This window comes from Lichenostomus cassidix, chromosome 1, assembly GCF_008360975.1.
Source record: "Lichenostomus cassidix isolate B80296 chromosome 1, HeHo_3.0, whole genome shotgun sequence".
In the NCBI taxonomy this organism is placed as follows: domain Eukaryota; kingdom Metazoa; phylum Chordata; class Aves; order Passeriformes; family Meliphagidae; genus Lichenostomus; species Lichenostomus cassidix.
In genome coordinates this window covers 87,234,217-87,252,550 of record NC_139479.1, presented here as the reverse complement: position 1 = coordinate 87,252,550, position 18,334 = coordinate 87,234,217, and the positions used below count along the sequence as shown (strand labels likewise).

The 18,334-nt window shown below is 48.9% G+C and overlaps 1 protein-coding gene across 3 annotated transcripts; it reads right to left on the bottom strand.

Annotated features, from left to right (window-relative positions):
• Positions 1-1,244: 1,244 nt before the first annotated feature.
• ZYX (zyxin) lies at positions 1,245-13,741 on the bottom strand. Of its 3 annotated transcripts, none has more exons than XM_085068174.1 (10): positions 13,458-13,741; positions 9,975-10,235; positions 6,143-6,342; positions 5,072-5,164; positions 4,270-4,770; positions 3,810-3,951; positions 3,556-3,725; positions 3,224-3,402; positions 2,840-2,960; positions 1,245-2,436 (listed from the first exon to the last, which is right to left on the bottom strand). In XM_085068174.1, the coding sequence occupies exons 2-10, from the start codon at positions 10,222-10,224 to the stop codon at positions 2,326-2,328; spliced, it is 1,767 nt and encodes a 588-aa protein (XP_084924300.1). In that variant the 5' UTR covers positions 10,225-10,235; positions 13,458-13,741; the 3' UTR covers positions 1,245-2,325. The 3 variants fall into 3 exon arrangements, with proteins under 3 accessions (XP_084924300.1, XP_084924281.1, XP_084924290.1); XM_085068155.1 differs by lacking the exon at positions 13,458-13,741 and adding an exon at positions 10,697-12,257; XM_085068164.1 differs by lacking the exons at positions 5,072-5,164; positions 13,458-13,741.
• Between the last annotated feature and the right edge of the window lie 4,593 nt (positions 13,742-18,334).

Below are 18,334 nucleotides of genomic sequence, written 5' to 3'. Positions count from 1 at the left end.
CATGCCATGTGCTGGCTCCCAGCTCTCTTACCTTACTCACCAGCTGCTCTGACTTTATTTTGCTGGCCATAACACGAGGACATGCACACCCACACAATGTGCATACTCAGGACTGTCCAGTTGCTGGCACTTAGATCCACTTGCACAGAACAGAGGCCATTCACAGGGAACCAAAAAATAAAAAAAAAAAAAGCTATTTTGAAGGCAGGACAGACTGCACTGATGACACACAGGGCATGGCCAGACAAGTGTACTGTGTACGTGCAGCCACCTCCTTCTGTGCCCTTTTCCTGTCAGTTTTTCCCATAGTGCTTCCCATCCTCAATCACTCCCTTTTCCTGCCTTTGATCTCCCCCTTACACATCCTGTATCAAGTTTTGTAGTCCCCCAGCACTCCTTCCATGCACCCCATGTGCCTCAGAGGGACTAACCTCCCTTTAATCCACAAGGTGATCCCCTTCCCATTGACTCCACTGGATACATTTCCTACCCAGAGACCAAGACTATAGTCCTCTGATAGCTCTGGGAGCCTCAGTTCCTCCCCTCTGTCTGGCCCTGGTTTTTGTGGGCATGAGCTTTTAATAACATGGGCTAGAAACAACCTCTCACAACAATGCCTACAAACTAGCAACAACTAGGGTAGGAAAAATAAATGTACAATTTGTTTATTCTCTACTCATCCTATAGAAAACCTCAAGGCATTTACTGGATCAATTTGCAAGGAGTCACTGAAGATTTTCCCCAAACTGGCAAGAGATCAAGAGTAGGTTTCACGTCTTTGAAGTGTAAAAACATTGGTGCTTACCACAAAGAGGAGTTTCACCTACAGTGACCATCACAGTACCGTGCTTAGAATCATAAACATCAAGCACAAACACTTTCTAAGGAGCAACAGCTAGGGCAAAGCAAACAGTGTCCACTTTTATTACAATCCACTTGCATCGCACTGAATACCCACCTCCCAGTGATACGTGAATCAGAACTACAATACTGCTGTATGAACTGCAGCCTTCCACTGCTTTAAACGAGAGCTACTCTTCAGGCACAGAAAAATAGGAAGCTAAACAGTCTGGAAAGAAGACCAGGGTGGAGAGAGAAAGGCCATATTCAGACTCCACATCTCTGGAGGCTGGGTGGAATAGCAGCTATATATTTGGCAATGTATAAAAAAGCTACACAATGGCAGTTCTACTGCCAAAGACAGCAGCTCTCACGGGTGGCTGAACAAATACAGCAGATACAGGTTAATGGAAAAAACCACACATTTTATTGAATGCAAACAGTGGTTGGACAGTGTTGTTATTCAAAAGGTTTGTTCAGTTTGAGAGAGTTTCTAGTCCAGGAAATGGGGCTCGGTGCAGTAACACATAGAGCCAGACAGTACATTGCAATTACACCGCAGCTTTCACAGACAGCAGTGAAAGAAACCCTACTGGAGACGTTCCTCAGTCTGCTGAATCCTTATCCATGCACTGAGACGCCTCCTCACCATGTGCTGCCCGTCCTCACGACGGCCTTTATTTGTAAACATGCATTCTTTGGACTGCTTTGCTACTCTGGTGCCCAGCCTGGCTGTCCAGAAACCACACTGGGAAACGGTTCATTTTGGGAAGGGAAAAAGTTTAAAAAAAAAAAAAAAAGTTTTCCAACTCAGGAACAGAGTAGTATTTCAAATACTGCCAGTTTAATCTGGCTAAGGAAAAAAAAATGACAAGACAGTTATTCAGTAAAATCCATTAGAGACAGGAAAGCTATAGCAGGTTAGCTTTTTCCAGCAACAGTAACAGATGCCCAATACTTTCTGCCTCAACACTCTAACCCAGGTGTGAGGGAGGGGGCAGAGAAAGACATCCTGATAATGAGGTGTCACAAGATACAAAATAAAAGACAGAAGTGGTGCCGAGATGCAGGCTTCCACCTTCTAAAGTCACACCATCGTTCTTGGCTCCATGGAAGTGAAGAATGCTCTCAGCCCTTCTCAGCACCTTCCACCAGGTCCTTCTTGCTTCTTCCACCAGGCGGTGATGGAGGTCTGATCTTCCTCCTCCAGAGTGTTGAGAGAACAGCAATTGTGCACTCACCTTGATCATAGCCCCCAGCCTGGAATACACAGTGGCCAGGAAGCAGTGACAGGAGAAGAGGTCCCTTCTTGGTGGGTGTGCAGAGTGAAGTCTAGGAGCAGTGAATCCTACATGAGTAAAAAACTGCGCTGGCATGGTCTCCATTGGTATCAGTCTGCCTTGTCAGGCAGAGGGGTAGGACAATGGCAGGGAGGGGGAGAGTATTGAGTGTGGGGGTCTCGAGGGAATGCCCACTCCGAGCTCCTCAGCGCGCTGTTTTCGCACGGGCAGTGTGACACTTGATACACAGCACGTGCCCATCCAGAGGAAAGCATCCATTCTCATCTGCTTCAATGGACAAGGGCTTCCCACAGTCCTAAACAGGAAAAGAGGGAGGGAGCTCAATGATGGCCAACAAGGTAAAGGCATCCAAGAACGTAAGAAATGCCCCACTGGGGCAGGGTAATGGTTCACAGCCCCCTGCTCTGTCTCTGGTGGTGCTAATGAGAGATGCTGTTTTGAGGGGACAGTGATTCCAGCAAATTCCCCTGCTACACACAGCTGCTGTATTAGGGGTGTCACAGAATGCAACAACCCTTCACAGACCCTGTTCATGAACCCATGGTCTGTGAATGTCTAATCTTTTTCTGAACCTGCTTCAAAACCACTCCAGACTCATTCCAAACAACTTCAGTGTTTCGTCAGCATGGACAACAAAGGTTCCCAGTTGCTACTAATGGGCATGGGACACATGGGAGGAGTGGGGCCACCAGGCTTACCTCACACTTGTAACATTTCATGTGGAAATTCTTCTCCAGTGCAACAACACGCACCGTCTCATCCTTTCCAGGCTCTGGCATGATAGGTTCACTGCAAACTGAGCAGCGTGGAGCATACTTCCTGCAACACACAAAACCATGGAGGAGACCATGACCACTGTGGTGACATTCAAGGCAGGCTTCTCAGTGCTGTTCAATAGTATTAGCAGCAGAGGAATAATAAATGTTTCGGTGGAAAAACATCTTAATAACTTTGCTGACTAATTTTTAACTTCATGTCTGACAGATGACATGGGCAACCCAACTTCATACTGCAGCAAAAAGCAGCAGGTGTGAGGGAATCTGCCTTCTCTCCCACACCACATGCATGTGCTCTCTCCATACCTGTGGTAGTCATCCACACAGTGAGGCTGGTTGGACTGGTCCACAATAAAAGAGGTCCCCTCCAGGGGAGTATGGCACATCACACAGGTGAAGCACTGGGGGTGGTATGAGTTCCCAGTGGCCTTCAGCATCCGGTCTGTGATGGTCTGCTTGCAGACACTGCACTTTTCCAAGGTGCTCTGAGCCCAAAGGAAACAAGTAAGACATGTGAGTCCAATCTCCCATCCCTGTGAGGCTACAATACAGAAACTAAAAGGGAAGGGGGAAGGGAAAGCAAGAGAGAACCACAGCCATCTCAGCTCTCTCCAGCAGCTTTCAGCCCAGTGACTCACAGCATAGCAGTCCTCACAGAAAGGCTTCTCATCCACATTGTAGAACTGCTGCCCCTGCAGCTGCTTCTCACATTTGAAGCAGGTGAAGCATTCCACATGGAAGAGGCGGTCCAGGGCCCTCACAGCTGGCTGGGTTCGTGACAGGGGCTTCCGGCAGAAGCCACAGAGCTCTGTCAGTGGAAGAGGAAAGGGATCAAGACAGATGAAAACCCACCAGAGTCTTAATGCTACTGCTGTCCATTGAGGGAACACACCAGAAGTTGCAGCCTCTGCTGGGGGTGGATGCTCCATATCCTTCATTAGTTTCTGGGTCAACTTCTCCAGCTCTTCTACCTCCTTCATGGTCAGACAGGAATTCCCCCTAGGGGGATCTGCACTGGAACCTGTGGGTCTGTGCTGCAGGAAGAGGAAACATTCAATCCCAAAGGACACATAGAGAGACTGCTTCCCACCCTGTCCCTAATAAACCTATTTCTCTTGCCTTTACAGATCCTCTCTGTTCATCTCCAGGAACAATCTGTCATCCACTGTGCTTGATTCTTTCCACCTTTACATGAAGTCCTACCCCTCTCCACCTCTACCTCCATAGTTACATCTCTCTTTCAGATGGGTAACAGCCTCCCATAGCCTGGGGCAGATCTGCTCTCATCCTCCCAGCTTCACTCCCAACGTGCCTGTCCAAAGACACAAGGGTTCCATGGCTGTTTCCCTTACCGTGTCTTTTGCAGCAGCAGGTTGTTCTGTTGGACGTGGCTTCTCCTGCACTTGGGGTCTTTCCCTCTGCTGGGCATAGGTGAAATTGGGGGGCTGTGGTCGAGAGGAGGGGCCTGTAGGTGAAGGGGCTGTGAACTGAGTCTGAAGGGAGGTAGGGTATCTTGCAGAGTTTGAGGGAGCCATTGGAACACTGTCACTTGCTTTGGACACAGACTTAGGAGAGCCAGCAACAGGAGACTGGGTGAACTTAGGCTGAGCAGAAGGGAGAGAGGGGGGTGGAGGGACTGGTGCCTGGGGCTCCTTGCGCTGCTGTGGGGCTGCCCATGGGGTTGGGGTGGGGTTCAAATCCACCCCAGCAGGCTTGAAAGATGAGCTTCCACTTGGCTTTGGTGTGAACTTGGAAGGAAAGGAATGAGGAGTATCTTTGGGCACAGATGGTATTTCCACAGGGGCTTTTGGGGCCAATGGTTTCTCCAGAGAACCTGCAGATCCTGGAGTTATCTGTAAAGAGAAGCAGCAGAGAGAAAACAGGCAGTTATCAGCAAGGTGGAAGAGAAAATAGGCTATCTATAGCAGTGAGTCAGTCAGCAGCTATCCCAGACCCGGAACGCCAGGAGTTTCCACACTATTACATATTTAGCAGTCCTGACAAGGTGCAAGATCCATGCTTTCTGGTCCTTTATGAATACTTCCAGGCTATGGTTTTTCCAGACATTTTAATCTTCAGCAGCACCCTTCTCACTACCCCTGCTGGACAAACCAGTCCTCTCTTCTTCCACCTGCAACATTCTGGAGAGCTCACCCGGGATTTGAAGGGGTCATTCTTCTCCATGTCATCCAACATTACAGACAGTGAGTCAATCTCAAGATCAACGCTGCTCATCTTGCCACGTACCTACACCACCATCCATGAGGAAAAAGGGAGCAGAGCATGTTACAGGAACAGCCAGAGAAATGCGTGTATCATCCCCTTACAATAGCAGATTTTGATACTTTGGACTGTGGTACAGATCTGCTCCTTGCTTTGAATGGATAACAAGCTGGTGAGGATGCACAGGACACAGTCTGAAAGGTCTACAAACAGCAGGAAAACACACAGCCCAAGGAAGCTCTCAGCCAGATTCAGGCGGGAAAAGACATCTGGAGGTCTGTAGTCCAACACTCTGCTCACAGCAGGGCTAATTCCCAAGCTACATCAGGTTGCTCAGGGCCCTGTCCAGATGATTGCTGAACATTCCCAATGAAGCAGATTCCCCAGTCTTTCTAGGCACCCATGCCAGCAATGAACCACCCTTGGAGTGGAACAGGGATTTCTTCTGACCAAGAGGAATTTCCCTTGCCACAACTTCTGTCCATTGTCTCCTGCTGTGCTCGAGTAAGAAGAATCTGTCTTCTCTCCAGCCCTCCTTCAGGTTTTGCAGACTCCAATCAGATCCCTGCCTTGGCAGCATCTTCTGCTCCAACCCCCAAAGGCCTCTATGACCTTTCACTGGACTGCAGCTCATTCAGTATTTCACAGGGTTATCATACTGGAGAGCCTGACTGGATACAGCCCTCCAAGATGCAGCCTCACTAGCACAGAAAGGAGGAATAATCACCGTCCTTGTCCTTCTCTGGTAAGTGCAGCCCAGCATGTGGTTGGCCTTCACTGCCACAAGGGCACATTGCTGGCTCACATTCAACTGAGTGTCCACTGGGAACCCTGGGTCCTTCCCTGCAGAGCTGCAGCCCAGCCAGCTGACCCTAACCTGGGCTGGTAACATTTCCTGCTTTCCCACGTTTCAGACCTTCCCACTGCTCACTTCAGAGAGTGGGGAGAACCTGTCCCAACTCACAGCATCACAGAAACCACACTTCCCTGGACCTCACTCACCTGTGGGGCAGGAACATTGCTCACGGGTCCTTCATCAAACATGGGTGGAGGAGGAGGAGGTGGAGAAGGAGGAGAAGGAAAAGCTTCTTCTGGGGCTGGTGGAAAAGGTTCCTCGAAGGGTGGTGGGGGAGGTGGAAATGCACAGTTTGAGGAGAAGCTTGCATCCTCTCCAGGTGGAGGAGGAGGTGGAGGTGGCAGGTCTACAGGGAAGAATGAGAATAAAAGGAACTTTGGATCATTTCTTACTCCTAGACAGGAGGCTTCTGAAAGGTATTGCAGCAAGCAGGATCATAGAACCATAGAATGGTTCAGGGTGGAAGGGACCTTAAAGAATATCTAGCTCCAACCTCACTGCCATGGGCAGGGATGCAACTCACTAGATCAGGTTGCTCAGGACTCCACCCTGTGTGACCTTGAACACTTCCACAAATAGGGCATCCACATCTCTGGGCAACCAGTTCCAGTGCCTCACCACCCTCTGAGTAAAGAATTTCTTCCTGACATGTAATCTACACCTGCCCTCTTTCAGTTTAAAACCTTTATCCTTTTACTATCTGCACACATAAAATGACTATCTCCCTCTTTTTTATAACTCCCTTCAGGCAGCAGAAGGACACAATGAGTTCTCCCCAGAACTTTCCCTTCTCCAGGCTGAAAAACCCCAGCTCTCTTAGCCTGTCTTTTTAGGAGAAGTGCTCCTGCCCTCAGATCATCTTCATGGTCTCCTCTGGATCCACTCTAGCAGGTTCATGTCTTATCTGAGAATCCCAGAGCTAATGCAGCATTCCAGGTGGGGTCTCACAAGAGTGAGGCTGAGGGGAAGAATCAGAATCCCCTCTCTCATCTGCTGGTCACACCCCTTTTGATGCCATCAGCCTTCTGGGCTGTGAGCACAGATTGGTTCCCCTGTACCCACAGGACCCCAACACCTGTCAAGGACAACTGAACTCCACAGGCTGTTTTTCACCTTGTCCAAAGCTTTTCATAATCATTTAATCTCTCCTCAGTAGCTGCTGCTATTAGTCACCTGGAAGACTTCTTGTATATTTGGGAAAAACATCTCACTGTACTCTTTCCCACTCCTTGTCTCATTCTTTGGTCCCCAGCATACCCTTCTCTTGCCAGTAACTGGTTCAGATTATTGAATACAGGGTAGCACAGATGGAATGCCAGTGGACAACCCAGGACCCTGGAGAGCCTGTGTTTTTACATGAAAATAAGCTGGCATCTCACAGCAGGATGGTTAAGTGCTACAAGAAACAAGTAAGGGAAAAAAAGTAAGTCAGACCAATTACCCTTTAAGTGTATGAATAATCTTTGAAACTGCTTTGTTTTTCTGGGAGATAAAACCAGTTTTGATTTTGAGGCTGATATATCTTCACACCCAATACATATTAGGACATGAGAAATTTTCCAAAATCCTTTAAAGCAGGCTGAAAAGCACCAGAGTGCCTCAGTTTTCTAGAAAACCCCATTGCTTCCACCTATTAATGACTTTCCAGATGCAGAACAGGCAAAACCAACCATTTCCTACTACAACACAGACAAATAAATGTGAATCTTCTTCCCTTCACCATGCAGGGGAAAAACTGTCCTCTTATTGACCACAAAGCAAAGAACACTGAAGATGAGGAGGTGTCCCTTCTTCTAGACACCAACCTCTCTTTCCAGCTAGCCCGATACAGCAGTAGGGTGAAAGATCAAGCTTTTCACTCCAGACACTTCAAGTGCAACTTTTAACAGCAGTAATCAAACTGTCTCATCTTTACATCCAGCTGTTGTCAACAGGCTTTATAAGGACTTCTCATCTGTAACCTAAGGGAGACAATTCTGCCCTTTTAGAAAATGAAAGCCAAAATCTTATTAGCCTGTGGAATGCATAAACTGCCCTGGTATGCAACACCTCTTCCAAGCCTTCTTGTGCTACAGAAATTCTGCTGGGGGAAGGAAGTAATACTATGTATTTTTTTTTCTTTGAAATTACAGTTTGGGATCAAGCTTGTACATGCTTGCCTTTTGGTTTACTGAAATCATAAGAAACAAAACCCTGATCTGTTGTCATATTGTTTCAGATGCACTAAAAGCCTCTTTTATGAATTATTCATAGGTCAAAAAAGTTCCCCACAAAGTTGTTATATACCAGATTTACAGAATACTCAATACTAAAGATAACACTCCTACAGCAATATTAACTTAGCCATCCTGTCATTTAAGACAAAGAGAGCATGGCTATAGCTTTCTGTCATACTACATTTTGGTTGAAGAGTGTCTAAGGAAGGCACAGGACTGAAGGCACATAGAAGCCACATCCTTCTCTGGCACATAGAAGGATCAAATCAGATGCATTTCTCTCATGACTGAGTTTTGGTGGTTCATCTGTACTTCAGCTGTCTTGCTGGCAGCCCTTACCCAATGATGACACAGCAGCTTATGACAAATGGTTACTTTGCTAATCTTTCTGTCTAGTTACTCCACAATACCCACTTTGAGGATGAGAGAAACAGTGTAAGCAACACCCAACACTCCACTCACACTGGATGTTGGAAAATAATTTTTAACATCCATCTGTCTACTTCAGGTAGTACTTGTGTCAGTTTAAAACCTCCTGACAGACACATCCCTAATCCAGACAACTACTGCAGAAAACAATAAAGCCTAAGATGGGACCTTGATTTCCAGAGACACGAGATTCCAGCCAACCATGTACAAGAAATATGTCACCAGAGTTAGCTGTACAATTCTAGGAGGCAAAAGCACCAGCATGTCCTTGTGACTTGAGAAATGGAAAAAAAAAAAATGGAGAAATTAATCATTTCTCTCCTCCAAGCACAGGACTAGCCTTCCTACCATCAGGTCAGCTGCCCACTAACTTAGCATGCTAACCTAGAAAACATCAGTGTTGAACAATCTGTGCTAAACAGTGAAAGGAAAGAAATTTAAACCAGCAGTTGTCATTCTCTGAATGTGTGTGCTCCAACTGAGCACAAACAGAGCCTTGGAGAAATATGCAGCGTAAAGCATTAGCAAAGGGTCCCTACAGAAATTTCTGGTGGCCCCATGCTGATCATGAGTTCAAACTAGAGAGTCACACAACCACTAACCTGCACCTTAAAGGACACAAAACCAACCAAACAACAAAACACGGAACAGAAAAACACCCCACGACTGCATGAAATAAAATTTAAGAAAAAAAAGCCAGACTAAAAAAAGAAAGAAAGAAATAAGAAAACCACAGTGAAACAAGAAGTCACTCTACACAGGAAAACCCAACCCAAACCACTAGGAAAAAGTACTGAACTGTACAAGCCATACAAACTAAACTCTAAGTCTCACTTCCTGTTTATCATCACTGCCACTATTTTTTCATGCAATTATTTCTCCCTTTTCCAGCAAAATATAGCAATTGCAGAGTCCACAAGAAGGAACTCCACAGTCAGATAACCAGCTTGAGCTGGGACCAATCAACAAGAAGGAGAACAGTGTGATTCATCGCTCTGCAACATTCTTGCTCTCTCGCTCTCGCTGGCCAGAAACAGACTGCAATTACACAACTGTGCACCCAGGGAATACTGTGAAAAATCCACTGCGTTCCTCCAGCACCAGTGCAGTGCAGGACAGCCTCCCCACTCCTTTCCTAATGGAGATACTACGTACTTTGAGATCCCTTTCCAATCCATTTAGCTCGTTATAGAACCTGCCAGCCTCTACATCAAGAGTATCCATCGCTTACAGCAGTTATGCCCCCTGTTCTCATGTTTAGCCCAGTGACAAACCTCCTGCCCTGAGAACTCAGAAATGCATATTCACATCTGCCACGCCAGCCTGCACCTACCTTCTGCCAGCAGGGATGTGGATGGCAATGGAATCTCCCCCACCTTCCCTATCTGAGCACGCTGGGCCCCAGGTCCAGGAGGTGGGGGCAGTGGCGATTCTGACGCACCCCCAGCCTTGAAGGGGTTCACCTTGGGTTTAGGGGCGACCACAGGTGCAAACTTCTTCTGTGGGTTGTAGAAGGAAGGGGTAGAAATGTTGATGCTGACTGTGGATGTCATGCGGGTCCCCGGGGCACCTGGAGAGGCCATCTTCTCAGCACCTAGCAGGAGAGAAGAGGGAGGAAACCTAGATGAAGTCACACCATGGCCAGAGGGCAAATTAACAGAGAAGGATACGTGAAACAAAGGGATACAGGAATTTAAGACAGGCCAGACGCTGAGGTGCCTAAGCAGTGCACTTACAGGACCAGCACAGGAAAAAGAAGGAACAGAAACTGCAGACAGCTTGCATGAGCCATCACTCTTCACCATTTCAGCTCAGGATAGCATTAACCACAAATAGATTCTCGCCGTGGAGAAAACCCACATTTCCACTGCACCAGAGCTCTGCACCTGTGGTGACCAGCAGGAGGGTGATCCCCATCACCCCAAAGGATGCACCCAGAAGTGAAGCCAGCATTGCCTCTCCCCCTTTACTCGATAACGCCAGCCGGTTCCTCTCGAGCTGAGCTTGTGACAGCGCCAGCAATGTCCCCTCGCCCCCGGCACCCCCACCCTTTACCTCCAGGCCCCTCCATGCCGCCGGACCCGCAGGGCAGGGCGGGACAGAGCCTCCCGGTGCCGGGCGATGCCACCCCGCCTCTCCTGGCTGTCCGCTGCGCTCCGCCCCGCCAGGCAGCGCTCCCCGGATGCTGCACCGCCCGCCGGGCTGAGCCCCGAACCCGCCCGGCTCCACGGCACCTGCCTGGCCGGGGAACCCCGGGGAGAGCCACATCCCCAGGACTGCCCCGCTCCGCCGAGCCAGGCCAGCAAGCTCGCCCGAGCTAGAAGCGCCCGTGGAGCCAGACGCTTTGTTGTAGAGCCTGGCACGCCCGCAGCCCTGCTAACACCCCAGCACAATGGGGCTGCCGTCAGCGCGGGGGCTCCGTGCCAGCCTTTCGCGTTGGCATGTCCCCATCGCTGCCCCTCCGCACTGCCGGCCGCCCACACGGACAATAACAGCTGCTGCCACAGACAGCCCTGGTGCCACAAACATCCGCCCACCCACGATTAACCCCTGCCTGCTGCTGGTAAGACCTGCGTGCCCCATTCCCAGCGCCCCCATGACTCGGTGCAGGGTGGCACCACACAGCAGTAACCTGTCACAGCTTCCCCAGGTCACAGGAGTGTGGCAACACCGACAAATAAAGTCCGCGCTGCTGCACTTTTCCTTCCCTTTGTGCAGTGCTGATAAGATGCATACAGTTGGACAAACTCTTCTGGGATTTTCACAAGGAGAATGAGGCCACAAGAAGCAGGAGCCAGAAAGCTATGCTGAGCATTCCCACCGGATTCAGAATGGGAAAGGGCCAAGGCAGAAGAGTAATGAGCAAGGTCTGCTCTCGCTCCTCCTTTTAGAGGTCAACAGACCTGTGAGTCAGTCAACTGACCAACTCCTTCCATTCTGCAGCTTTCCACCAAGCTTCAGAAGCTGCTAAAAAGACCTTCAGCCTTTCTTTAGAAACTTTAGCCTCATGCTCCACTATTTCACTATGGTGTAATGAACCACTTGGCAGCAGTTCTATCAGATTTGACAGCACTATGAGCAGAACACTACAGTGACAATGTCACTTCTAATCACGGGGTTAGTCAACACACAGTCTGGGGACATCGGCTGCTTCACAAAAAAAAAAATATTGGCTTTGCTACCAGCAGCTGCTAACTCAGTTAACCAAAGAAGAACATTTCCTGGTATGCTGTGTCGCACTTAGGGCACTTTTTGCTCAGGGCTGTCTCTACCCAGCAGCTGCCCCTGCTCATCCTCACTTCTGGTTATCAGTCCACCCACACACAGACCAAACCGGCTGAGAAAGCTTGGCCTTGCAGAGAGTCACCCCTCCAAGCCCTGGGGCGCTGCCAATGCCATCTAAGCCTTACCAGAAACACACAGCTCACACAGGTCCTGTGGCGCAGTTTGTGAGAGCTGTGGGAGAGGGAGTGTCACGCCAACAGAACTAATCTCAAATCTTTCTCATCCTCACATTTCCCCGGAGGGAAGAGATTTTTTCTACCTGCTGTAACAGTAGTTAGGATGACTCAAGTGGAGCTATGAAGATAGATGCCCCAAAGGACACAGTCGGGATACCTAGTTGCATCATATACTCTTTATGAGAGCAAGAAGTAGGAGGACAGAACCAAGGGACACCTCCTTCAGCAAGAGGGTCGCCCCCAGAAGGTCCCATCGTGGGTCTGCCACCTGTTATGCATCCAGACAGCTCTCAGTTCTTTCATCCCATGACACCACTTTCAACAGCTCTGCTCCTTTCCCGGGATAGCAAAAGCAGGAGGAACCTGAAGATGCAGAGAGCCGAGTGACATTTTTCACTTCTGTTGGTAAAAGCAGTGTGGCAGCAGCCACACTGGGAGCCCCTGTAAAAGCCAGCCCAGGACCGCAGTTCTACACATCATATCTGAACTTCCCCCATCGGCCAACTTCCTCCCAGTTGAGGGGAGTCACGGAACTGTGACAAAAAAAAAAAGAAAGAAATCCCCCTCCCCAAACAAACAAACAAGAATATTAAGAACAGATTAAACGGATTCAGGAGTTATGCTGCTTTTCATCCAGAAAGTTCTCCCTGCCCCAAAGTTACAAAGCTTCAAAGAGAGCAAAGTCTATCAGCTATGGAAGCTGCAAGGTAAAGCCTTAAAGCAACCGGGCTGGGGGAGGGGGTTATTCGGAGTTACAAACTTCTCTCACAGATGCTGGGCTTGCCTCCTCCCTATGCAAGGGAGGGGGAAAAAGGGGGGGGAAGCTCCAAAAAGCTATGCAAAGGCATTTAAAACATTAGAGAGTTCCACGATTTAACAAGCACTTTCTCAAGGCACTCCCAGGGAGACAGAAACTCATAAATTAGGCAAATCTCATGCACAAAGGGCCCCAGATTCCTCTCTCAGGCACATCTGGAAAAGGGCTGGCGAGGTGTCTCGCTCATCCGTGCGCACACAAAAGAGAGCCTGTCCCGAGCAGAGCCCGGAGCACCCCCTCCCTCCCTCCCTCCCTCCCTGCCTGCCTCTCCCCGCTGCCGGGGCTGTGCGGGAGCGCCCAGCCGCCTCCATTCCAGCCGCCGGGAGGGAACAAAACTCACCACACACACGCGAGCCTGCTTTTTTTTTTTTTTTTGCGGAGGGTCAAGCACCCCCACGAGCCACGACCGTAAGCAGCCTCGCCGAGAGTCCGAAGCGCAGAGCCGTGCGGGCGGGAGCGGCAGGAACCCGCACCGCTCCGCGCCACCCCCGGGGCCAAGGACAAAGGCTTTGTCGCCAAGCCGAGCGAAGACACTCACCTCTGGGGCAGCGGGAAATGCCACCCCCGGCGCTGGGGCTGTCGGGGCCGAGCTCCTCGGCTGCCCCGGCCCGCCCGCGGGGCAGGGAGCAGCAGCAGCGGCGGCGAGAGGCGGAGGAGCTCCGAGCCCCGGCGCTTCCTCCCAACTCGCGAAAAAAGCCTCGCCCAGGCAAAGTTGTTTGACCATAAAAGGCGCGAGGCCGCGGCTCAGCTGAGCTCACTCGCTGGGGAATGTGGCAATGAGGTAACGGGGCTTGCCGGGGCAGCGGCCCGGGGCTCTGCCGGCCGGGGAGGGGGCGAGAGCTCTGCCCGCCGGCGCTCGCTCAGCAGCCGCGGCTGGCGGGGCTTTCCCGGCCCCCTCCCTGCCTGCCCCCCGCACGGAGAGCCCTGCCCCTCCCGCCTTGCCCAACCTCGGAGCTGCCCCCAGCCCGGGGTTTCACTTCCAGTCGCTGAGCTGGATTTCTGGAAGGAATGCGGCGGCTCTGGTGAGTCAGGGTCCCTGCTGGCCTCCTCCCCGGCCGAGCCAGCTGTGAGAGCATCTGACTCACGCTGCCCCGCTCTGCCAGAAATTAAAGCAAACATCAGATGACTCCACCGTGCAGAAAAGCGACTTGTTCTCCACGTACTGGCTGCAAGGCAAACACTATAAGCTGGTTTATATCAAACGCTATCCACATGAATTGCTTTGTTGGATTGCCAGTGCTGCACATTGGTTTTATTTTTATCGCAGTGCTCGCTGGGGGCTCAGCCCGCTCTAGAACAGGGGCAGCCTGACCCGGCCCAACAGAACATGGAGTTTTCAGCCCCAGCCTTTGCTGCTTCTCTTTGCTTCACAGCCTTGAAGAGAGGAGCAGCACCAATAAAGATACTCCCTATGCTTTGTGGAATCACTGTACTTTGACTTTGGAATCTGGCCGTGATATTGGGGTTAACACCCCTATGGTTGCAAGTTCCCTGGAGAATCAGTGTTTGGTAATGCTCAGGGGATTTGGGGCTTGTCTGCTCCACAGACTTACCTATCAACACAGGGACATTTCAGTACTGCCAATTCACTTGCAAGTGGGTGAGTAAGCCACAAACCACACCAGTGAGACTCCCAGTCTGTACTACTGCAAAATGCTCGCATTAGAGAGCTGTGCAAAGAGATCCACCCAAGGGTTAAATCCAATGTAAACAAATCTTTAATTTTACATGTAAGGTTTGTACAAAGAGGTAATATCTTTTATTTAACAAGGTGATACAGCTGGAAAAACATCTCAGGTTTTTCAGTGTGTACATACCATATGAAAATGCCATCCATAGCAACACACAGCACCATCCTCTGACTCCTTACACAGTCACAACCATTGAACTACCAATCTATAGCTCTGAATTTCTAAGAGATACATAGCTCTTTTGTGGGTGCTAAATAATCCTGTTTACTGCTGCTTTTGTAGGCATAGCATGAGCTCTGCTACCTCCCATGATTAATGCCCAAAGTAATTATATAGGATAAGGAATATATCTCTGTGACAGGTCTTCTAACATTGTCACTTTTCTAGTGCAGACAATCTTCTTCCCTCTTGTTGAGGTAAAAGTGTCAGTGCCGAGCTAAAAAGAATTCACTGTGTAATTGCTACCCAAATTCTGGAACACCACAACACACCTTACACAATCAGCCTGACGTCAGAGAACTCTGCCACTGCTCTCTGGGCTAGCTCTGACTTCAGAGAAAACAAAGAATGTCTCAGACTGAGATTAAAAAAGTGCTGAGTGAACATGAAAAAAATAAATCTGTGCTCTCATGCTTTCTGGTCACATCCCCATAAATCCAGATGCTTGCATGTTTGATTTTCTCACCAGCATGTTGGTGTTAAAAGCTCATGAAGGCAGATCAAGGAAAGTGGAATAAGAAAAAGAAAAGCAGCCCTCTTAGACATTTTGTATTAACTCCTCACTATGAGGAAACAAATACAAAGGAAGTGTTTTTCAGGTTGCACATGAGAAAGATAGAATTCTCAAATCAGAATACATAGGGGGAAACGAATCTGATTTTGTGCTTGCCACATAGTGAATTTAAAATTTGTCCTTTTGTAATTGGAAATGAACATTACCTAACTTCCCTGTTAGTTCTGATTCCTCCAGAAAGAAAATAACAGTCTTCTTATGCTAACAATCTTCCTTCAAGCAATTAATGGCTTGAAAGAGTAGGTATTTTTCTGCTGTAAATGAAAATTAGAGCCTTGAGATGTACACAGTTGTAGTCACGCTCATTAGTTGAAGCAAAATATTAGTCCTGAAGAGGCATTTAGCTATCTGGGTACAGAGATGGATCAGCAGGTATACTTAGCTTGTGCCAGACCTTGTTATTTCTGGAATTAGCAGCAGTCCTCTGCATACATTACTTGGCTGTCCCATGCCATGAATAAAAGGGATCTGGTATTTTGGAGTGTATTGTGGTATGAATGCTACTGTCACCACAGGTGAAGAGACAGCCCACTACAAATCAGGTGTGGGATGGATTTATAATATGCAGTTCTAGCTGGGTCCTTCTTTTGAGGCGAGTGACAGGAAGCAAGTCCCAATACTGGCCATCAAACCAAAGCTTAGAAATGCTGAGAGTTCAAGGCAGCCACCTCAGAGACACTAGGTTTTAATGGAGACAGTTATAGAGAATCTTTGCTGACAATTTAGTCATGTAGTGCAAGGAGTGAATAAAGAATAAGACCACACAAAAGTGGTGTGCCAAATTCAAGTACTGCACTGGGATGAGGAGTGTGCTAGCACTGGTTAGGTGCCTATAAAATGAAAATAAAAATAGATGTAAGAAGAAAAAATAAGCCCTTGAATATGAAAGGAAGGACTATTTTCAAGAACACTATCAGGGAATTAAACCTGTCAGGCAGAAAATCTTTTTTGATAGCCAGGTATGATATAGGTAGCTGCAGATGGGAATCTTTGTGTTAAATATGTGTTTAAGGTCAGAGGAAAGCAATCTGGAATCTGGACAGGGTGCTTTACTTGTGTTAATAATGCAAAATGTCTGCATCTGTATAATTTCCATCCATATCAACAGATCAATTAGTGCCATTTTATCTCAGCATGAGTTAGTTAACAATTAGTGACGCCACGCAGGAGTCCATGTTTTTCCTAAGCAATGAAAAGTTCTGACTCGTATCTGTGTTGAATCTCTGGTGCTTCTTTAGTCACATAACTTCTGTTTAGTCTAACCACGTTTCATTGATTAATGTTAAATTGCTACTTAATCAGCTTTCCCCATGCTGTATTAAATGCTATGTCTGGGCCAACTGGGAGGATTGGGAATATATAATGGATCTGCTTTGGTCTCCAGGCCAAGTAGTTAGGCCTGCACTGTCCAGGGCAGGGCTACTTGCTGCAAATTGCCTGCATCCACATGGGCCAACAGATGTTACAGTTGGACTCTATGATCTTAGAGTTCTTTTCCAAGCTGAACAATTCGATCATTTTGTGTAATTCACCCTGGTAAGAGGTCTCCTAGGATCTGTTGTGCTCTCACAGCACAGGCTCTCCTGGTGTGCTCCTCGCTCCCTCCCTTGAGGAGGATGTTCACTGTGTGAAAGAGGACATCTGGCACAGAATGTCCCCTGCCAGGCTGCTGCTCACACCCTTTGTGGAGGCCACCATGTGTGCTGAGCTGTCTTCTTCCTGACCAAACAGCAGTTTCAAGTTGGAGTGCCTTGGTGCCACTGAGGGATGTGTGTTGACAGCTGGGTGCCACACGCAGAGAGCTGTGCTGGGGACACCAGAGCCTCATGAGACAGCAGTCCTTACAAACCTCATCATCTCCCTGCCTCTGTGCAACTGGCACACAGTCAGAAACACTGTTTGCAAAGGCCATGAGTTCTGCAGGCCTCTTCCCTAAGCAAGGGAGCTAAAAAAGTGGGGGACAGCTCCAAAAAGCTATGCAAAGGCATTTAAAATGTTAGAGTTCTACGATTTAACAAGCAATTTCTCAGGGCACTCCCAGGGAGTCACAAACTCATGCTGACCAGCTACCCAGGACATTTGGCTGTACTGCCTCTCTGCTGGTTCTCCTCAAAGCCAAGTCTGCTGTGCAAAGCACACATCAGAAATGTCCCTCCCCAAGAAGGGGAGCTGTTCAGCATCTACAGAGAGTTGCTGTGATCTCTGAAAAGTGCCACTGTAGGTGCTCAAATCCCACTGTGAAGGTATAGCATGGTGCACACACACATCTGTACACTGCAAAAGGCATTCCACCCACACACAGTACAGTTAGATTGTCTTGACTAAAACGCTAGAATAGGCATAAAACTGTAAAGAGAAAAAAACCCCAAACCTTTCCTGTGTCATGAAACAATTTTTTAGTAGGGCAGATCAGCCATATACAAGTAAGAGGGGGCAAAGTATCTCTGTGCTACGACCTTGGTCATGCCAGGACATGAGTGGCCATCAGAGCAGCCAGGCAGCCAGGAGAACTCAGGACTGGGGTGGTGTCTGTCCAGGGAAGAAGCTCCATTTCCAGCAAAGCTGGCATGTCTTTCCAAACAGAGCCATGACAGGGGCTCTGGGGCAGGAGGTGCAGCTCTCAGAGTTACCACTGCTGTTTCCTTATCTCCTTCCACCAAAATTTCCTGCTGTTTCTCAGCAGGCCTCTAATACCATGGCTCCTGGGGCTGGCTCACTGGCAGGCTTCCTTCCCCTCACACAGCTCTCCCACACCTCCTGCTCGCTGCTGCTGGGCTCTGTGCCCAAAGAACAGGGGATGCAAGCAGGTTGTCCCAGTGGATATCTCTTCCCTCAGGTGCTGTATGACCTGTTCTGCAACTCTGGAAAACTGTGAGATGGCTCCTGGGGCATGCCCATGAGTGTGGCTGAGCATGGATAGCTGCCAGAGCC

Excerpts from the sequence above, each read along its gene's own strand:
- ZYX (XM_085068155.1), bottom strand. Across the intron at positions 5,165-6,142 it reads GCAATGTTCCTGCCCCACAG|GTACGTGGCAAGATGAGCAG; the intron begins GTGAGTGAGGTC and ends ATGGTGGTGTAG. Across the intron at positions 4,771-5,071 it reads ATGACCCCTTCAAATCCCGG|ATAACTCCAGGATCTGCAGG; the intron begins GTGAGCTCTCCA and ends TTCTCTTTACAG.